Below are 23,331 nucleotides of genomic sequence, written 5' to 3' on the forward strand. Positions count from 1 at the left end.
CCAATCACCATTCAACTGTTAATAAATTGTAGGAACAGCTTCTCGGATCCTGTGTTTAAATGTGCACCAAATCAGATGTCCTGTGAGCCAAAACCAACACAAACAATATAGCTTTTTCTAATGTATTAAAAAATACAAAATAGCATGAGTCCTTTCATCCTATTGCTCCCCGAAAGCCTGCTGAGCTCTGCTCACCAGGGAAGCATCCGGCATGTTCTTTTTTTCCATCTTAAATGTGAAGGTGCCCATGTGTCACCGGGTACACGGGTTTAGAGCACATGTTTTCTGAATTATAGAATTGGGGATTTTTCTCTTAGAATGGCTTTGCGGATAACTAGCATCTCTGACACAGATGAAGTTGCTTCTTTAATTGAAAGTAATTCAAACTTTATAAATAAAGCTAGAAATAAACCTGTACAATATTTACCTCTTAATATCTGTCACTATGATACATTAAGTCAATCCATATAATTTGATAAAAGAGTGCTCTCTAATCTCTGCTTAAAAGAGAAATTAAATTGTATAATGTCTCTGGTTGAAATTAATAAATGGATTAACAAAGTTAATCTAATGCATGGATTATCTTTGTTAATCCATGCATTAGGTGTGATTAAAGTGCCCTTTACACATTCATGTTAATCAGAATTATTAAAGGCAATCACAACCAGTCAGTTAAGCCTTGATATGAAAATCCCATGGCTGTATTAGACAGTTTACATTCATATTAGTATTAGTATCCTTTGAACCTGTGATATTTCCTCCCATGTGGTGGCCACTTGCCAACAGATACTGCAGCTGGAGTAGGCACATATTTTAGTTGGGGTCTAATTACAGTTATTTTTTGGTTAAGCAAAGAAAGGAGTATGACAATGCTATATACTTAAAGAGAATTATTATACTTGAAAGCCTTATTAATTACTTTGATATGAGCTGAACTCCTCATCTGTGGCAGCATATGTTTTAAGTGCTGAGGCTTTGTTAAAAAGTCAATTTAATTTAAGTTTTATGGATAAACAAAAATAAAAAGAATGTACAGTATCCTTCCACAAGTTCAGCAAGCATACCCAATGTGACCCAACTTATACTGTATACCCTTTACCCCTGCATGTTGCTGACCCCATTCCGTACATTACATTACATTACATTACAGTCATTTAGCAGACGCTTTTATCCAAAGCGACTTACAATAAGTGTATTCAACATTGGTATTCAAGAGAATTACTAGTCACCAGAAGTCATAAGTACATCTCCTTTTCCAAACAAGCATCTAAGAGCATGAAGCAGAGCATAACTCAGAGCCAAAGTACAGTGCAGAAACAAGAAAAACAGTTAGTGCTATAAGTAATACGAATACAATAAGTGCAACAAGCTAGTATGAAAACAATAAGTGCTAAGTGGAAGGCTCAGGGTAGCACTTCCTGAAGAGGTGGGTTTTCAGCCTGCGCCGAAAGATGGGCAGCGACTCCGCTGTCCTGACGTCAGTGGGAAATTCATTCCACCACTGTGGGGCCAGGACAGAAAACAGAGGTGACCGGGTCGATCGGCCGCCAGGACCTCTGAGCAACGGGGCAACTAATCACCCCGAGGCAGCAATATTAACACAATGTTGGAAAAGAGAGCAGCAAACCTTTTTGAGCATGCTGATTTGACAAATGCATTAATGAGCAAATATCACAAAGTATGATATATCAAGTTTATTTTCCGTAACATCTGATTTCAGTAGAACTGTACACATGACATAATGCATATCTTTTTACACACAGTTCCTTTTTTTTATGAGACTCAGTGTCACAACCAAGCCTTTTGAGTGTTGAAATTTAAAATTACATTACATTCCACAAATTTCCCTTTGGTTACTCAGACCATCCTCCGGGCGTCAAGGCCTGCACATGTTAGTGAATTCTTGTCAATGAGCAAGACCTCATAAATAACATCAGACAAGCATGCACATTCACGCAGCCTCTGGAACAGAGGTCACGAGTAGTCGACTGGATCAATGCCTGAAACTTCAGTCACCAATTTCCAACCTCGCTCATGTTCTAATAAGGCATTTTAAATTGTCTTGTGCCTCTTAACACCTAAAAAAACAAACAAAAAACAACAAAAAAACAAACATTACAGCTTGAACAGGAACAGAGACCCTACCTATGTCTAACAAGCTGCAACCAATGAAGTTGCCACTGAGTGTAAATATTTATCTGGTAAAAATAAAAGGATTTGTGCTTTGCAAACAATTTAATAGCTGTTTCATTCATTATTTTGTAGTCACAGTTTTAATTGTTTAAATTGGTTTCCTGTCTGTAAACTCTATAGGAGGTGTATACACAGATACGTCTCGTGCTTTGTCATGGCATCTCCTGTGACCGTATACTGTAAGTGCATTCAATTATGTTCTCAAGGCTTGTCATTTTATTTTCATCTGAGTGAAGGGACCTTGCACATAATTTGATCAGTGCTGTATCCTTTTCTGCCTTTAGCTGTGAGCTGATGTTGTCATGCTGTTACAAACCCATTAATGACACAAAAAAACTGGCTACTCTATGGTGAGTATGTCCAAATGAAAATAAAGGTAGAGAACAGCGAGGTTTATCTAGTCTAAAATGTGCCATGCAGGCATTTAGCTCAGAGTGGGCGTATGTCCCAGAGGAGTATATCTAAATTATCACCTGCTTACAATTTTGCCAGTTTTCTATTATTTGGGAATATCTCATGATCTCTGAGCTGTAACTGCATCCGTAAAAATAAGTCGTATGAAGCGACTGCTTTTGAAAAGGCTTGTATTCAGTAGCTGTTATAAACACAAAGTGTCTGCTTCACTGATGCTACTTTCTCTCCAAAAGATCAGGTAGAAGAGCAAAAGTTAGAAATAAAACTTCTGAGAGGAATGCCTCTTTCAGGAAAATGTCAACCTGCATGAATATTGTGCACGGATGTTGGGGAGGGTGCAAGAGGGACTCCAGCAGCATAATGCAGACATTTGAGAGTGTGTTGCCTCATTGAGTACAGCACTCAAAAGGATTAGAAGCCCATGGAAGTCTTAGCTGTCATCTTCAATTGAAAAACAGTGTGATGACATTCACTCTTTAAATTCTTGTTTCTTTTGAAGCCAGAATTGTGTTTACGCCATTAATATTCTCTGTGTTGTTTTTTCAAACATCATCTCACCTTTTGCAAACAGCCAGCTGGAAGGTTTTTTTTTTCTTACTTTTTTCATTCCAGTTAATAAAACACAATAAATATAGTTTTTTTTTTTGCTAGCTTGCTAATTTAGAAAACAAGATTCATCATAAGATTTGGAAGACTAAATAATTTCATTATTATTCTAAAGCCCAGTGAGTAATTGCAGCAGAGTTGCTAGTTTGAAAAACTAAAGCTGTGAGGTTGTGCTGCACAAACATCCTTCAAGCTGACCAGCAAGGTGTCATATTTGGTCTCATGAAGAAAAAGGCCCAAAGTAAGGGTGCCGATAGTGAGCATAGGGAACATAGATGAACATAGTTACGTAATATTGCTGTAGGGTATATAGAAAGAAAACACAAAGGGAAAAAAAATATTAGTTTTCTGTTTCGGCAATTGTGTCTGCTGCCTGAAGCCTTCATGTGAACTTCTTCGGGATGCTGAAGAGAAAACTTTCTATAGACGACTGTCGTGAATACATAAAAAGAAGCCGTGCAGATGCAAGCTAGGTTTGCTGAATAAGTTTGTTTTTAATAGAAAATATGACACTTGCCATAATGTCTCAAATTTGACACTGTTGTATTAACTGTAAGGCAGTGCTTTTAAATGAATAAAGGACCCTCTGTGTTTCAAAGATTTCTACCAGCAATAACTCGACAAAGTGTATGTACACTTAGCATCCTTCAGATATGCCCTTTTCTTTGGTTTAAATTTTTTAAAAGTATCTGCTTACCTCCAAGTGCATCTAAAACACTCTCCAGGTGTTTGAGTTTTAGTTTTCTCTCTACCATAACAATATCCCTGGTTTTCGTTTTTTGTTGCTGCCCAGCTCTACCTTCCTTGCACCGATCTGAACTGCTAACCCCAGTGGTGGAATGACCTTCTCACCTCTCTTGTCAAGACAGCATAGTCACACACTCTTCATTTATCCAAATTCCATCTCTTCAACAAAACTTTGCATACCCCTGTTTTCTTCCAAAAATTCCTTTTCTGCATCCAAAGCTCTTGATATATGTCCTGGCCCATGAATATTTATAGTACGACTTTGAGCTTTGCATCTGTTAGCATTCCTGATCTATGGCTTTGCACATTTTACCCTGTATAAGAACACACACATGTGCGATGAATTTAAATGTGCAAAAGACAAAAACATAAAACAGTATGATGTGTTATGCCATTCTTGGATATTTGATTTATGCAATTAGAAGTTGATTCCATCAGTCCACATTGAAAAAACAAATGTATTTGTAGTGATGCAATATACATGCCATTTAAGCAAGATGTTGTTTTAGATGCACTTTGCAAATGTTTTGGAGATAATGGAAAGAGAGGTGAAGCATTATTCGTTGTGGGGTTATTGAGCTTCAGAGATATATATATATATACGTATATTGTATATATATATATATATATATAGTTGTTGTTTTTTAAATCACACACACATTTCGAATACATCTCCATTAACAATATACCACAGTTAAAAACCACACTCACAGTAATTTACAAAATATCCCTATGAAATGTCCTCAGGCTCCCTTATATGGCAGCTAATCAACAGTGTGGCATAAGAAAATGTTCGGTAGGCACCCTGAGATGGGAATACAGATATGAGCTGTACCTTCTCAACAATCTACATCTTTCGACACTCTATTCAATTAAGAGGCAATGAATTTCACTTTTCTGTCAGATCAAATACAACCAAGTGACAGAACAACTCCTAAATACAAACCCCTATTTGTTTGTGTTTGTTATTCCACAGTGTAAGCATCAAAACGTTTTTTATATTCATATAAAAAATAAATAAATGCCAAAGATTACATTACCTGTGAGATGAAAAGCAAAAATTTTGCATAAGTATTTCAGAATGAAGAATAAGAATCCCCACTGCATAAGACTGCATATGATGTAGGAGGCAGAGGAGCATTTGCCCCTTCTATATTGCTTGCTGCACATTCAGTAAAAGTATTTATCCCCTTCCCTTTTCCAGAGGCTGGAGGCTTTCTATCATAGAAGGCAGGAGAACATCCTGAACTCGTAGTCCTTTTGTTGGCCTGCTGTGTGGCCTTGGGAGCAGCATGATTTTAAAGTGAATCGGTAGGATATATGGATGTACTAAAGTGAGAAACTATCTCAGTTAGCTGGATATGATATGTCTGTACAGCTGATATTGGGTCATGACAACCACTGTTTCAAATTGCATAGCAAAGTGTTAGCGTGCATAAAGAATCATACATGCTGTTGCACTCGGCTATCTTTTACATTTTATATTGAGCGATTTTGTTAATATGTTGGCATCAGTGTATGAAGTTGTGCTCTCGCTGTCATGCTGACCTGCACTCTGGGTGTTCTCCACTGGTGGAAGAAGTACTTTAGTAAAAGAACGAAAGTATCAGCATTTAAATATACTTGAAGCACTTCAGTACAAGTGTCTCAAAATTGTAATTACAGTACAAACGTTCCACCACTGGTGTTCTCTAAATCAAATTGTGTCCTCCATTGTAGGTTTACAGTGAATTCATATTTATTTTTGTCTTCTTATCTGGGTAAGCCTGTCTCTATAGTTTTATTACTTTTGGTTACAGACTGTTGTTGTTTGAATATTTCTGCAAATTTCCATCTCATGATTATACGCTGTATAAGCTATATTTACGTGATGAAACATCTTTAAAGAGTGGAACAGTATATTTTGTACCATGTATAAAACTCATGTTGCACTCCTATTGCAGAATATTAGAAAAGTAGAGTCAACATTATTCAATTGAAATAAATGGAAAATGTAGGGAGGAAAGAAATGTTTTTTAAGAATAACTTCGTATCACGGTAGATGTTACTTGCAGCCACAGTGACCTATAAACTAGAATTGCGATAACGTTACACAATGGTCAAACTGCAGCAGTTGAAGAGTATTAGGAGGTGATATGCAGAACAATGGAGTTACAGCAGCAATAATAGATACAGTATGGCTCCTCGGCCTGCTACATCACATGCACCACTTGTTTTGGTTTTGTTTGTTGGTTGGTTCATCTTACATGTTGTGGTGCTAGTGACTTACTTTGTGCTGATTTCCTGAATCAATGTTTTATGTTCATTACTAAGTTTATGTTTGTAGTGTTTTGCAGTGCAAGAGGGTCAGACCGGGCAGCATGAAGTATATGCTACCATCACATTACTGTCACCACACCAAACTCCATCAGACTGGTCTTAGACATTAGACAGACTGACATTATCTCCTCTCTACAAATCTAGCATTCAGTTGAGGCGAGTTGTACTTTTTGAGGCTTTTGAAGTTACTAAGAAGAGGTGTAGCCTGTGTTTACCAGTTGCTACCCCGTTTTGTGAAAAATGCAGAGTCTACAGCAGCAGACCTTAAAGGATATTACATTTTTTATGATATATTAATGTACCATTCAGATTGTTTTTAGAGTATGAGCAAAATGAAACTGCAATGCATGGCTTCGTTCTCCCAGAACGTAACAACATATCAACATCACAGAGGACACTCTGCCTTATTTAGCACTTTAGCAAAGTTGTTGAGTTAATCCTCCAAATGATAAACTTTCAAGAACTTATACTATTATATTATTTTTCACAACTTAGAAAAAAACTACACGATCAGACCAGATCGATGTCGGCTATCAGAAAACCAAGCCATGTATTTTAGTTTCATCCATTACTTGATACTCTTTAGCTGCACAACTGACTGGATGTCACAAAAACAGGAATTACCAACAGGCTTAAGGATTACAGATGTCATTCTTAGTTTGTACGATCTCTGACCGACTCGTTGTTGTTGAGCGGCGGAGGCGGCGATTGCTTGCTCCTCATGCTCCTGCTGGCAGGTCGCGAAGTCTCTGTCACAAAAAGCCGAGTCACCCAGACAGAAGTGATAATGCGTTTGTACTCGTTCCTGAAATTCCTGTTGAGTAAGCCATAGATGATGGCATTCAGACAGCTATTGAAATAGGCCATGAAGTAGCTGACCACAAAAAGCCACTCTGGGATACGGGGAGCCACACGAGAAGGATCTATGGCCACCGCCAAGCCGATAAGGTTAAGTGGAGCCCAGCAGATGGCGAACAGCACAAAGACCACAAACATTGTGATGAAATTCCGCAAGTCACTTGGTCTGAGGCGTGGGCTCTCCTCTGTCTTCACTTTACGTCGCACCTGGATGAAAACACATAAGATAAGAATTACCTAAAGGTAATGATGCCACGGCTGCTGTTCCTCTCTGCCTCTCTATATTACACACATTGCAACAACCAGACAGAAACCCACACAGATATGCACACGTACAGGTACCTCATCCATCTTTATGTCTGTCAAACACAATATCCCAGCTGAAATCACAGGCACTGACTTCTTGAAATCTTTGTTTTTCTTTTTTGTTTAACACCTACTACCTTACTGGTAATTAAAGATCAAATGCTCATCTCAAATGTCACATGGCAAACATTATTTCAATGATGGGATGATGTATTTTGTCAGTATATCCTGGCATTTAGAAAATGACACTAACTCATTCAGGAAAGGGTCAATGATTAAACTTTTGTTTTCTACATTACAGGTCCAATTTGGATGAACCCTGGAAGATTTTTTATCATTGTTTGGCCAAAGGTGTGCCTGTGTTGTTTACAGCTGATTCCATGTTTACAGGTTAATACCTTCTGTGTTCCTGTAAAGATGTAAATGTGGAGAAGCAGGAGACTGACCTGAATCACAAGTACCCAGATGCGTAGATAACAGAAGGTAACTACTGCAATTGGAACCAAGAAGTGAACCACAACCACCGTCACTGTGTAGGAACTGCTGACATTCTGGGCGAAGGTGCAGGAGTAGACCCGCGGGTCGTAGCGCAGGGAGCCAACGAAGAAATTGGGTATAATGGCCACCACTGTGAGCACCCAAATTGAGGCAACAAACATCAGAGTGTTGCGAAAGCTATACAGCCGACTGTAGGAGAATGAATGACAGATGTAACAGTATCTGTTCACTGCAATCCCAGTGATGTTGAAAATGGAACCAATGACACTCAGCCCCATAAGGAAACCGCTGACCTGAACAGAAAGAGAGAAAGTGAAGTGTTTGTTTCAGTGTGTTGGGAGTAGATTACTGGTGTTGTATTGGTAGCTAACTGACACATGCTTTAGCTGATCAGTCTTACCATGCATTGCGTGTTTCCCAGTGCCCATCCGTCATGGAAGAGAGCATAGAGAACCAAGGGGTAGGGGTAGAAGGCTACCACAAGGTCAGCAAAGGCCAAACTCACCACAAATACATTACCTGGAGAGGAAGACACAGAGAGACAGTCTCTAAATTACTTGCTCTCCGATTGTGGGATGAGTCACATGCTTTATTATGCAGGAGACACTGGATTCACCCTCTAATGTGGCTCTAATGGTTTTGTCCCTCATGTTCTCATGTCAGCACAATACATTTGCCTGCATGTGCTCAGACAATCAGGATAAGTACATTCAACCCTGTCAGCTCATTCCGATAGGAGGCGTAAGGCGTAGCACTTTCAATACCGTTACATTTAAAGCGCTCACATGTTTTGCATATATAACTGCATTCATATATTATGATTTACAAGGATGACATTATGTTACAATGTAAGAATTTTCCTCCAGTATTCACCTTGTTTTTACAGTACAGTCGTATTTCAAGCTGGCAACTAAAATTGCTGCACGTTCCTTGATTCAAGTATTCTTTCTCTGATAATAACCTAACGTTTTTGTAGCCTATTTCAGCAGCTTGGCAAGATTGTTGGCAGTGAGGGCTGAGATTACATACCAAAAGTTTCTAGCTAAAGCCAAAGCTGGTTGCCTCACCCCAGACAAAGTTTTATCAGGAATGGCAGAGTCACTCTGTTTTGACAGAGTAGAGGGACAAGTTTGTGGACACGGCACTTGAGCTCAGTGACACTGGAGCATGCAGGTCCTTTCTAATCTAGCTGATCCCCTAGCCTAATCCAAACAGTGGTCTGTGGTTTCCAAAATCTAGATGGTATGTCACATAAATGAAGCATTGCTTCAGGCGGACCATTGCAGATGCATTTGCTAAATTGCAATCAGCTGCTTCATTTATGCTTCATCATTGATCATTTAGCTCATTAACTCGTAAATACACACACTGACTAGTAGCATCCAATCGTGTTCATATACAAAACAGCAACTTTGCCACAGCTCACCTCAAGATTGTTTTGTGCACGAGGGACAAAAGGGACAAGAGGGACTCCAGACCTTGGTGGTGGGGCTGTTAGAGGAGGGAGGCCTGCTGTGTGTCATATTCTCAGACCTCTCTCAGTGGGATTAAGGATACTTGAATAATCCACCTGCTCGAACCATGTCAAAAGTGCTTAGTGCAAAGTGCACTAGAGCTCTATTTATAGCTATACTAAGCAGAGGCTGCACTTCTTTTTCTAACTACAGAATGCGCACATGTGGCTTTGGTGTGTGTGGCTGTCAACCTAGAACTGTCACTATGCACTATGATGCACAAAGTGGATATAGCAAAACTCAGAAACTAATTTAGGGTTTCACCCCCTGAATTTAATGCTGTGAATAGACACAAAAAACAGGATATAGAGTGAATTTGCCTTAATATATAAGGTATTGTATTTCCAATCAAATGAACACTGATTAAGGTCAACAAATACATGAATCAATGAATCACATACGTACAAATATTGGATAAATTGAAATTGAGACCAGATAATGGCTCCAGATGAAAAGTTAAGGGGTTACAGACGTAATTATAATTCATTCTTTTGGGGACATGAATGTGTCGACCCAAATTTCATGGCAATCCATCCAAAAGTTGTTGGGACATTTCATAAAAATTATGAATCTGAATCTCATGGTGGCTCTAGCAGAGAACTCAGAGATTCATCAAAGTCAGAGGGATTTGTCATTTGGAGACCATGAATAATTGGACCAAATTTCATGGTAATACATCCCCTCATTGTTGTGATATTCCAGTCTGGACTAAAGTAGTGGAGCGACCATCTTCCTGACAGAGCAGCATTGCCATCCTAAAAACCTCGGCACAGGAACACCAAAAAAAACAACACATGTCTGCTTCAAATACACAGATGCCGAAAACAATGCAATAACTAACTGCACTTTTCCCTTAAAATGTGGATTAAGAGTAAATATTTGCATGAAATATCAGCAAATTGGAAGTTTTAGTTGTAGTACAATGAACACACAGGACACAAACACAGACTGATTCCAGCATCAGCTTGATAATAATAAAATGTGTGTGTTTGTCTGACATTGGATGACTTAAAAAAAGACCTCTTGATATCAAGAGGGAAAAAATATATTTGATGTCATAGCATAGATGCCTCAATCCTGACCAACAATATACGGCATGTACAGGTCAAATGTAGACAATCACTTGTGCGTGGGATTATGGCAAATGCACCATGGCATCTTCAATTATAGCCTTATTAAACTTCATAATCCAATACCGTTTTATTCTTTTCAGTGAATATAAATTGAATATGAATTGGACATGTGCATCGGGGAGAAGAGCATACTGTACAATGAAATGGAGGTGACGTTCTTTATCTTTTTATAAACCTTAATATTAGTCTTTTCATTACAGGGCTCACAAAGCAGAAATTATCTTTTTGGTCTGGATAGATTGCTGTTCATTATTAACTGCTTTGAGTGTGTGTGTGTGTGTGTGTGTGTGTGGGAGGGGGCATGCGTGTCCCGCTTCAATGAATAAATTATCCAATCCAGAAAGACACATATAGAGCATGGAGGTGGCGGTATAACTGCACACAAAATTATACAATAAACAGACAGAGAGTAAAAGAAATCCAACTTCTTGTGCTTTAATCTTACCTTGAGGCTACAGCAGTCTTTACAGGGGAGAGTTTTGAAACTCCTTGCATGTGAAAATTCAAACGTTACCTTCCATATTCGACAAAACACTAGTCTACTAGTTTATTTTCTTCGTCTTGTTATTTTTTTCTTACTTGCTTCCCTGCTTTTTCCCCCATAGGCATGCCCTCATGTGATGTAGGAACAATACAAATTTGAGAAAGTATATCAATAATAGACTGTGTTAAAATTAACTGCTAAAATGAACCGTTAACTGTTCTATATGGACTTTATTTATGCTCCAACAACAGCACTTGGTAATCGAGGCCTAGTTTGAAACATTCTGTGCAACGAGCAGCCTGCCAGGAGAATGAGATCCTTTTAATCACGGTCGTTATAGCATTATAAAATGAAATTAGACAATAAAAGTCTACAACAAAGAATTGGTCATCATGCAATCAAAGTTAATGTACAAAGAAATACAAAAAATATACACTGCCGTTCAAAAGTTTGGGGTTACTTAGAAATGTAGTTGTTTTCCCTGAAAACATACATGAAATGAGTTTAAATAGAAAGAAATGTCATTGACAAAGTTAGAAAAAATGATTTGTAATTGAATTAATACTTTCAAACTTTGCTTTCATCAAAGAATCCTCTATTTACAACAATTACAGCCTTGCAGACCTGTGGCTTTCTAGCTGTCAATTTGTTAAGGTAATCTGAAGAGATTTCTCCCCAACGGAAACTCTCTGCACCAAATTGTTAAATGCTCTAGCAGGCTGATTGGTGAGTCACAGCTTAACCCAGAGTCCCTCTACACCAGACAGTTACAAAGGATAACCGGCTCCATTTTAAAGGACGACTCCCACCCTTTGCACAGGGAGTTTCAGCTTCTTTCTTCTAGACGGAGGTACATATAGTTCCACGGTGTAGAACAAAGCGGTATAAAAACAGCTTTGTTCCAGGAGCCATCACTCAGGTGAACAAATTACAGCAACAGTGCACAGATGCTGTAGAAGCAGTGTTTGTGTACTTATTTATTTTATTTAATGATTTACTGATTTGTAGCCTTGTGTACTTTTATCATGTTTGTCTTGTTGTCTGTGTTGATTGTAATGTGTGTCGAGATGGATGCCTCGCCTTCTATTGCAAACCAATTCTACCTACGGGTACAAATAAAAGTGACCTAACCCATGCTTCCTGAAGCACCTCCCACAAGTTGGATTGGCTTGATGGGCGTACGGTCAAGCTGCTCCCACAACAACTCAATAGGACTGAGATCCGGTGACTGTGCTGGCCACTCCATGATAGACGGAATACTAGCTGACTGCTTCTTTGCTAAATAGTTCTTACATAGTTTGGAGCTGTGCTTTGGGTCATTGTCCTGTTGTAGGAGGAAATTGGTTCTTTGTTTGTGGCCATTTTGAGCCTGTAATGGAACCCACAACTGCTGATGCTCCAAATACTCAATTAGTCCAAAGAAGGCCAGATTTATTGCTTCTTTAATCAGCAAAACAGTTTTAAGGGTTTTCTGATGATCGGTTAGCCTGTTCAAATGATCAACTTGCATTAGCAAACACAACTTGCTATTGGAAGACAGGACTAATGGTTGCTGAGAATGGGCCTCTGTGCGCCTATATGTAGATATTTCATAAAAAATCAGCTGTTTACAGCTACAGTAGTCATTTACAACATTAACAATGTCTACACAATATGTCTGATCAATTTGATGTTATTTTAATGGACAAAACATGTGCTTTTCTTTCAAAAACAAGGGAATTTCTAAGTGACCGCAAACTTTTGAACGGGAGTGTATACAAACAATAAAAGGATACTCTGTACAATCAGAAATGTGAGCTTTTCTGATAATTATGGGAATTTAGATTTTCAATTTACATGTTGAACTGTGTCACCTCCAACACGAGTGCAGCATATTTAGAACTGTGAATGTGCAGCGATGTTTTCTTTTTGAAAGGCAGTTACCAACAGGTCTAAACTGTGAAATGTCTGACGTACATGACCTGCTGTTCCACTGCACTTCCATGGCGTCACACTACATGAGAACAAGTGTTACATAAACTCAGCTGCACAGCTGTTATGAGCCGCTTGTTCAAGCATATTTGTGTGCTAAATCAAATTTCAGGTAGTTTGTTAGCGTTTGTTTCATTGTTTGTGTTGAAGCATTGGTTAACAGAGGTATACATGGACGAGCAGTTAGGATATTGATGAGTGTGAGAGTAGTTAATTTGGTTTGAGAGGTAATGAGTAGGAAAGCAGTTAATATGATGTGAGTGAATATTATGAGATGGGATGGTGTAACAGATTACTGGTGTAAAACTTAAATAGGCAATGAAAAGGAGGTAGAAGAGTGAATAGTTTTTTTCTGCTCATACACACAACTAATGGACATGTATCAGCTGGAAAAACAGATGGTTGTAATTAAAATGACATAGACTGGCATAGACCCAGGAAATATGTGTGTGTGTGTGTGTGTGTGTGTGTGTGTGTGTGTGTGTGTGTGTGTGTGTGTGAGAGCAGTTAATGGCCGCTTCATTTTCGCCGCGTTCAGTCGGATAGAGAGCAGCGTGCATTTGGAAAAGCAGTGAACAAGTGTTTCACATGTGGGAAGCGCACATAGATGCACACCTGTGAAGACTTTGAACCTGTTCACTATGCCATGGATTATGATGGTGATCACATTTGATAATTATTCACAGTTACGAGTCTAAGCTTAAATGTGACAATCTTGTTTTAGTAATTCAAAAAAGCAGCTGCTCAGAGATGTTGAATTTTTTAAATTTTCAGATGAAAGCATATACACACTCTGAAGCGTTGAATTAAATTTGCAGTTGCAACCTATTTGGCTGCACCAATCAAAGAGGAAATGAACAAACATAATAAACAGTATTTTTGCACTGTTGCTTGTTTTTTCTTCCTTTTTATGCCTAATAGGTGGATCGGATCATTGAAGTTGATACAGCTCTACACAAGGTTATTCACATGTACATAATTGCATATGGAAATGCTGACTAAAACTTAATCTCCTTTGTCAAAGGCATGCATGAATGATTATTGTAATAAACAATATTAAAACCAAAAAAGGATTTTGCGCATTTCCCCCCATGTCTGTGAGAAATTCCCTAAAGGAAGAGATTGCAACGATTTTCTTCTCATTTGCTGTTTTATTTTTTATTTTTATGTCTGTCCTGTGGGAGGACATGCTAGGCAGATTTGCCTTGTTAGCATTTAAATTTGTTTTCAGTGAAGGAGTGGGGCCAAAAAGAAAAGAAAAAAGATGGCAAGTGAATGGTGACAGGAATGGGAACTGAATCCAGAAAAGAGGGATGTGGAGGGAAAAGTGGTTGGGCATGATAAAAGCTGTGCTTTCAAGTGGAAAGGCTGTGTTAAAAGTCGGGACTCAATCTGATTTAATGGGGTAAATAATACAATCCCCACAAGACATGATCTAGACAATTAACAGCCTTGTTATTTTATAATGAGGCTGTCAGCTCTGGTCATTTCTTCAATCTGTTAAATGAAAGAACATGACAAAGACAAAAGGGAGGCAATGTCCGACTCAATCTGCAGAGATGAAAGAACAAAGCTGTCAACAGGAAAAAGAAAATTAGGAAGATGGCGAAAAATAAAAGGAGGTTAAAGGTCGGTAGAGGATGGGATTGTTAGCAGCAACAGCGGAAGATGAGAAGGGAGAATATGTTGATGACATAAGACAAGATAAAAGAGTAATACATTTTCTCATATTTTTGTAGGCAAGCCAATAAACGACCTTGTCATCACCACTATACATCAGAGCCCTTTCCTCAGCATGCCAGCAGCTTCCTCACTCCACCGCCCAGCCAACTGTGTGGTCATACATAGCTGACCCCACAGGGGAAAGAAAGGCAAACCTTTCTACCACTTCCACCAATGTGTGTTCTTTATTCTGTCTATTCACTTCGCTGCTCCTCAAATTTCTCAACCAAGGAGTGGTAGTTTTGAACGATACGACCCAATAACCCTTCATCCTTGCTCCTTAATGATCCTGCTTTTTCTCTTTTACACCTTGTTTCCTGAGGTTGAACGTGTTCCTCACACATGAAAAGACGCAAAGCACACGCTGATACTGCAAACTGGGTGACCAGGCTATATTGCCAGTCTGAAATGGATTTGGAGCATGTCTAACTACTACTATGTGAAGGAATTGATCTTAAAAGTTCTGTTCTTGAACAGAGGTCAAACATGGTGTAACTGAAAAGTACTGTATGTTGCCTCAGGCAAATACGGTAGAGTTAAACTTTACACTGTCATACGCTTTCTGCTGGAGCAAGGACACATAGTCTGCAGTAAATCTACATTTATATAAGTGTCTAGTTTTTGCTTTTTCAAGAAAAAAAGGCGCAGCCACAGATACAGAAGTGTAACTTCAACAGCAAGAAATAATGTAACATCACTGAACATGCTGGCAACGCTACCATCTTGATCAGTGTTTTTGAAGGGTTTGAAGGGTCTCAATATTTACCATCCACATAACCAAATATAAAAGTCTGAAAAGTGGAAAAAATCTCTGATTAAAATAAAGCCACAAAATCACCGTGAATAAATGGCTGAACAATTCCTTTGCACTTTATCCCTTGCTCACCAAATAGCCTATTCCAACATATTTGGCTTGATATCAGCATTTATATAACCCACCAGTAGACTCTGTCTGAAGTGCTGAGGGGAAAAGTCATCCTGGTTGAGTTAATTGGTATAAACATCCCCGAGGTAACATTTTAATTAAAGATGTGAAGCAATTTATCCAGTAATAGATGTGACGAGGACTTTCGATTTGACGGTTTTAATTTACCTGGAAGTTAGTGCTTCACTATAACTAGCTCAAATACGTGAAACAGAGCCAAAAGCAAAAAAAATAAAAAACATGATATAGGCCCTTTTCTATGAGAATTACTATCATGATTTCTTTGCAAACTTGTGGACAGTAATGAGCCTTCAGCTACGGTTAGCAGAAGACTCAACTATTAGGAACCTTTTCTCACCATCTCTGAAATACGTCGCCGGTATTGACAACTTTTATTGTGTTTATTGTCAGACTGAGAAGTCCATCATCCTTTTTGGGGGATTGCTTTGCAGTGTAGGCAGTTGTTGCCAATGCTGGAATAGCAACTATTTCTGCAGGATATTGAGCCACTGAATCAGACTTTCACCATCTGAAGGGACATGCTTTAACATTTATAGAGCAGCCAACAGGTCTTTTTTAAATAACGTGTGATTGGCCAAATCTCTCTTAACCGGCTAGATTTTCCAAAGCCTACAACAGAGCCAAGAGGAGATGCAGGAGTCTAGTTTTTTGTCAGACCACTTAAATTACAATATGCTGAAAATGTATTATGGCTGCCTACACCATCTGTAATGATGCAGATCCTCTTAGAGACCTGAACAGCGAAGCCCAACAGCCTAAAATGTGTCCTGCGTTTTTAAACATTTAATTAAAAATATAATTAAATGTTCAGGGATTTCATTAACCTTCCTTGTTTTATTCTAACTGCCTTGTTTTTTGGTGTTTCTTATCTACAAAAAGTGTTTATCCAACACTCTTCCTCAAGTTAGTTCCTTGTCAGTGTAATCCTATAATATTGTGTTTTCTGATCTGCCACCTATATGCATACGTTTTTGTTTAATTTATTACTAATGGTAGGAGACAGGATATAAAGCACGCTCTGTGTCAGACCTATATCAGACACTTTATACACCCAAGCACCGAAGCCCCTGCTTAAGGGAATGGCACACCCGCCTATATCTGCCTTGGCCTCTGTTTAAAACAACACAAGGGGCTGCTTTGGTGGGGGCGTGTGGTTTCAGGTATTGTTAAAACAAATAAATATGATCCGCAGGTCCGGTTTACTGAACTCCTCTGGTTGAAAGTTTACAACCGAAAAGAATTTCAGCCCCTCCCCTCAGTCATTCCTTCAAAGCCACGCCCCCAAAACACATGAAAGCGCATTGCCTGAGCACTGCCGGAGGAAGAGTCCACAAGAGAATGTTGGGGAGAGGAGCGCATCAATATCATCGCTAACCGTATTCAGGTACCTCATGCCTCATTCACTGTAGGAAAACCCCTATCATTATCATGATTAAAGTAAACGACAGACATGACTATTGTTAGTATTCACTGTCAAGCAATCACGTTAGCATTGGGACATTTTGTCTGCTTATTCTTGTCGAAAACTCTGGTCATGTGCAATGAATGCACTGGCAGACTGCATGCTGGTACGCCAGTTGGCAGGTAGACAGGCAGGTAGGCCATCCAACCATTTCATGCGGGGCCCAATGAAATGATTCGACGGGCGTATATTACAGGCCTGCGAAAGCCACAGTTTTTTTTCTTTTCGTCAGAGTAGTTTTCAACAAATCCAACAAAAATGTGAGTAAAATAAATTGCATACCCTAGCTTAAAGTAGAGTCTTTAACAAGAGCACCAAAGTCATGGAAACTAATTGGAGGAAAGTGTGTAGGAGGTACTAAATATTCTATGATTCAGCCGTTGGTTGGCTGCTGCTTTGAAACCAGCTTTGCAAAGCAGCTTTTCCTTTAGCTGCCTCCCTCAGGTCTCCCTCTCTGCCTCCGTCGCCTCTCTTTAGAGGGCACTGTCACAGATTGTTTACAGTGTAAACAATATGCATCACCCAATATGACGCTTCGTTTATGAATCACATTAACTTGCCAGTGGTTAAGCAACCAGCTCCAAGATACCTATTGCAACATGATGATATCAGTAATTAGCAGATTACACAGTAGGAACATTAATAACTCTAAATAACTTACAGAAAGAAAAGAGAAATTCCTAGGTCTTAGTTGCTTTTGGGAAGTTCCTGCTTTTTCCTTTATTGAAGTTTAAATACAGGTTTTATGGCAAAAGCAACATGCTGACCGCAAAAACAAACACAACCCTCATGCTCAACTGAGAAGAAATTAAACAACTATGTAGTTTAAAGTTTTAGGCAAACATGCAAATCGACCGTAACCATAATGATAAAGAACAACTTGAATCATGGTCAGTCAGGCACAAAGAAAGAAAGAGGGTATAGAGGCAAAAGATGCAGAGATCCTCCTCAACTGAAGCACAGAATGAAATAAACGGCCACATAAAGTTATGTATCATAGTATTGTTGATTGTTATAATGCTAACTTTGTTCAACTTGTTGTGACACTATGGTAAAGTGGCCCAAGTGAATCTTGTGTATTTTTCAAAACAATTGTTTGAAAAAGTTTTATACATATCTTAATATGCAATTCAATTATCTGTTTGGCCCTCTGCACACAGGCAATTTGCATATTAAACTACAATCAATAGTTGTATTCAGTAGATGGGACAACGGGTCATGATTCTGCTCTATATGCTGTGTGAATGGCCATACTGAAATTAGCTTATCAAAGTCATTCATCGTCTAGTTTGTGTGTGCATCAGTATGTGATGCTTGTGTTAATATTTATCTTACTGATCCTACATTCATCGCAATAACAGTTTATGCTCAACATGCTGTGCCAGTGTGTCCAGAAGTGTGCGTCTGAGTGCGTTGGTGCAGCTAAGGTAATTGCGTGGACTTGTGCAATTTATGCCTCAAAATGTAACTGCGTTGGCTGGGAAAAAGAGACTCTTTTTGGCTTAGAAAGTTATTTGTTTTGGACCACAATCCTCTGAGATATCTCTCCAAATATGTCTGCACTAAATTGATTTTTACCATGCGGCAACTCCATGACAATTGGAAATGGCAAATAACCAAAGAACTCATTTTTTAAATCTTGAGCTCAATTGTTACATTAAAAAGATATCATATTGATGCGTACGATACATAACCAGGTATTTTTAATGTTCTGGATAGAATTATATATTGCTCTGGCTGTGGGCTATTTACTCTATAACCAAATACACATTGTTAAGTTTCTGGTTTCAGTATTTAAATAATTATCAGTAGAACAGAGTGCTTAGCAAATAGATCTGACAGAGTACAGCTTTAGAAGAACACAGACAGGATTGGGAAAGAAAAAATGCACAGGTGTATGCACATGATGTGAACATGACACTAGGTGATGCATTGAGCAGACAGATGGTTCACTGTCACATGATGAGCAGATAATGTGACTACATTATCATATACATGAGGGCATAGCATGCAGAGTTGAAGTTACATAAAAAGGTGTTAAAGCGAAATCTTCTATTTTTGAGGTCTGGACTGTGTCACCTTTATTAAATCAAAACATATATTTTGTTACTACAGTTAGGATAAATTGCTCCCTGGTCTGAACGTTTTTAACACACAATGAGAAGAAACAGCGTTCGTCAGCGTTTTGTGTTCAAGCTTGTGTTTCGGGGCTTTTCTTGGTTTGGCTAACACGGGCCTTGTGCTACAAGAGAAAGTCAGCACTTGGAGAACATTGGTGAAATTGAAATACAGTGTTGTGATAAAAAGCTTGTCAGATGAAGGGATGAGTGAAGGATTTACAGCTGGTGGTTTTATTCCACACTCAGAAACTCCCCAAACCCTCAGGAACTATCTTGAAAAATGTTTTTTCTGTGTCATGGCCATGCTTCATGATGTTGAATTGGTTTTGGGCATACGAGCCATTCAACTCACCTGTTTTTATTGTTTTTCTTTTCTTTTTTGTATGTAATATTAGAAGTAGAGGAAGAGAATTTAATAAATATATGCAGAGTCAGGCCTTACATTTTTATTGTCCTAATATACAGTAAGTGGAGATGGAAAAATAACTCAGTGTTTCTGAATCTTCTCTAAAGTGCATGATGATGTTTTAAATAAATATCTCTCAAAAAACGGGTACTGCCAAATGATTTCTCATGATTTGTCAAAGACAACACAAATTGTGAGAAACTGGCTTGATAAGAGGGCTGCAGCATGTTATGTAACGGCACTGGAGCCAAAGATGTGACAATAAATGGCAAAATAAACCAGAACTATATAGAAATATATATGTATATAAAGGGAGACGAAATTCTCACTTACACCTCACCTTGCTTTTCATTAGAACACCATTTTACTTCAGTCTGATGCATTTAAACTTGTCACAGTGTGCATGTTCTGCAGGTTATTGGAGTAACAAGGACATTGTTTAAATTCACATTGTGATTTTTTTTTAAACCACTAAAAAGGTGAAACATAAAGGGAATTTAAGAAAATATGGTTGTTATTGTTTTTTTTGGTAATTTGGGTAAAGCAACCCTCTAAAACTATTATAGTAGTATATGTTGACATTCAACAGTGTGAGATGTAAACCCTGACCCTTGCAATGAGAACTGTGTCTTTTGGACACCTTTATAGAGAGGGAGAGAAAGAGATCTCGGAATCTCAGGATAATCAGAAAACTCTAAATCTAAATCCAAGAGTTAAGAGACTGCAGGGAAGTTAAAGTGTGGTATCGATCAGAGCAATCACCGAAGAAACATCCGAAGTTTCAAGGACTTGGCGTTTCAAAGTTTAAATTCATCCAACACACAGGAAGCCAAACAGGAAGCTAAAGTTTATCTCCAGGTCTCTCTAACATGTCCGCACCGCTTGTTCCTTAGTGATGGAGGACTGCACTGCGATTTTATCAAAGAGCCACAGATTAAAGCGGATCTCTGGGGCTTTAATAAATAAGCAGCTGATGATACAGACTGCATCATATTTAAATCGAGGGAGAGTGAAAAAGTTCCCATCTGCATATAACTAGTCTGTCAAAAAATCCACATACAGTCCTCATACCAAAACAAATAGATCACTTGCCAACTACTTGGTTATGGTTTGGGGAAAGATCTTGAAGTGGATAAGGTCAGGTAAACATTGCCAAATTGAAGCGAAATCACGCGCTTTGTTGATTCACTCTGAAGCCCTCACAACGTCGGACCTTCCCCATTGTAACTTATAGAGGACTATAATGAATAGTGGGTCATTGTGGGTGCTCAAACTAAAAGTATGGCAAATACATTTGCCCTCAAACTGTTGAGAGCTTTTCCTCAACATATACTGTTGCATGCCATGTATAGTGAACAAAAGAACATCCTAAACATACAGTACACTACAGCTTGTATTTGTTAATGCACCATGTACAATTCATGCTTTATCTAAATAACTGCATAGTTGTTGAGACATTGTGCTTTTGTGTGTCTAAAGAAGAGAAAGAGGTCTTAGAGGTAAGTAAGAGTCTACAGCCATGCTAGTGGCATGGTAAAGCTGTACGTAATGTCGGCATGTTGACATGCAGATGTTTATCAGGTACAATGCTTACCATGTTCATCATCTTAGCCTAGCATGTTAGGATGCCAACAACTGCTGTTAAGCATTAAACATGCTCTGAACACAACAGTTTCTGCTCAACGGTTGACTCTTGTTGTTACACTTGGCACATCTTTTAGGAAAGTTTCAAATCTCCTCGTCACACGTCGGCACTTTCCTCTCAGTGCTGGCATCAGCAACATAGTCCAATGGACTAGTGTATAGTAATTCGCTGTAGCTTCAGTTGGCAACGGCTGGCAACTGCTGCGCAAATACTGCCAGTCAGCTCTGCCTGTTGGTTCTCAGCAGTTCAGTCCTCATCACTTTGGCTAAAGGTGATGATGTTGATGCTGGCCAGGCAGGCCACTCACCAGCCAGGCTAGCTGCTATCCAACCGTGGGCTGCAGCCCCATCAGCTGCATCCTTCTTCCTCTGCCTCTGTAATGCATTTCTTTAGCAGAGGAATCTGGCTTACAGGAAGCCTCTTTGACTCAGGCAACATCAAATTTTACTCTTCAGTAAGAGGGGAACAGAAAGAACCCCGCCCGGTGTTCTGCTGCCATTCATTGATAACAGAATACTGTATGTCATTGGAAAATTTTACTTAACTTAGATGAAACAGCTGCTTACAAAAAAAGTACACTAGTAAGCTTTATGGATGGGACCTGCACATTTGACTGCGTATGCCACATTGCTTTGTATCGTCATGAAAAAGCCAGTGACATAAAAACTAAAGGAAACATCATACAAACCCTACAAGTAATTTGAAACAGACCAGTGTAAAAGACAGTTGGCACACTTCATGTTTATTCCCTCTAAAAGTACTATTTAACATTGTCCAATTGCAATATGCAAGAAGTGCAGAGGAATAATAACTATTTAAAAATCCCAAAAAGAAAGAAAATATGTTCTACTGTTTCCTCCCAATGAGTAAATGCAAAAGTCGAACAGTTACAAAAGCTGTTTTGGAGAACTTGTGAGCAGACTTCGCCTATTTACACATCCAGCAGTTATACATTAGCATTCATTCATACCTGCTTTAAATCACAACAAAATTAACCTGAAGACACTTTATATATTTGTAAAAGGTAACTAAGACTATATTGTTAAAGTCTAAGAATAAATCAACCTTTTTTTTCCATTTCATGCTCTGTGTGGACCCCTTGTTCCTGTGGCACCGTAAGCAACCGCTTCGTTCGGTTGTCCGTGTTTGCTGTGACTGTGACTTCATCAAATCATCACCAGTTTGAAACAAAGTGGAAAAGATTTAAGGTCCATGCTTTTCTTTTTAACATCCTGAATCACTATGATAGAATAACAGCTTTGATGAATGCTTGGCGGCCGGAAATGTGTCATGTTTTCCACCAAGTGTAAATGATAGTATGATCACTGATGAATCAATCTGTTAATCATATTTCTCATGTCATGTTTTCCAGTCCATTGTCAGTGTCTCTCAATGTGTGTATCTTTAATGCATACACATTAGCGATGCACTTGTTTTCTTGCCAGACCTCAGGTGTGAGTGCACATGAATCAACAGAACACAAAAATAATGCTCAGGTCTGTCGATACGTATTCGTGCCAGATTTCTAGGTACAAAGTTGTTTTTCCATCAGGCGTGATTACACTTCCTGTCTCCCCAACATGCAGAGGTGCCATATATAGTATGTGTGTGCCTGGCAGCAGCTGACTTCTTGTTGTCGTAATTGAAGTGTTTTCAAACAGAACAGCAGCCTTGTGGGCTGCGGCTCACTTTCTGTGTTGGGAGGAGGATATTTATTAATAAAAGAATCTTTTTAAACTAAGGTACGATGTATATAAATGGATTTCTATAATGTCTGTATGATTAAACAGAAACAAAATGACTATCTCTTTGTTTTGTTGTTATGGCAATTTCCTTTCTCAGAGGAAAAAGCCTGTCTAGCAGCATGGAACAAGCTTTCTCTAGTGGATGAAATGAACAGGTCTCATCCAACATCGACTGCTGTCTGAGAGCCTTTTTATTAAGTGACCGTAATGTCGACATCATTCAAAAGATGACAAAATGATCC

General features: G+C 38.7%; 1 protein-coding gene across 1 annotated transcript in view; it reads right to left on the bottom strand.

Moving 5' to 3' along the window:
• Positions 1-1,698: 1,698 nt before the first annotated feature.
• mtnr1bb (melatonin receptor 1Bb) overlaps positions 1,699-23,331 on the bottom strand; it is a 33,831-nt gene continuing 12,198 nt past the window's right edge. The window contains exons 2-4 of the mRNA XM_068715923.1: positions 8,342-8,460; positions 7,890-8,234; positions 1,699-7,344 (exon numbers count right to left, since the gene is read on the bottom strand). Coding sequence (XP_068572024.1) covers positions 6,934-7,344; positions 7,890-8,234; positions 8,342-8,460 — 875 coding nt within the window. The 3' untranslated portion in view covers positions 1,699-6,933. The remainder of the gene's footprint in view (positions 7,345-7,889; positions 8,235-8,341; positions 8,461-23,331) is intronic.

Source organism: Cebidichthys violaceus, unplaced genomic scaffold (assembly GCF_023349555.1).
Source record: "Cebidichthys violaceus isolate CVI_PGR_0920_01 unplaced genomic scaffold, fCebVio1.0.p SCAF_20, whole genome shotgun sequence".
NCBI lineage: Eukaryota > Metazoa > Chordata > Actinopteri > Perciformes > Stichaeidae > Cebidichthys > Cebidichthys violaceus.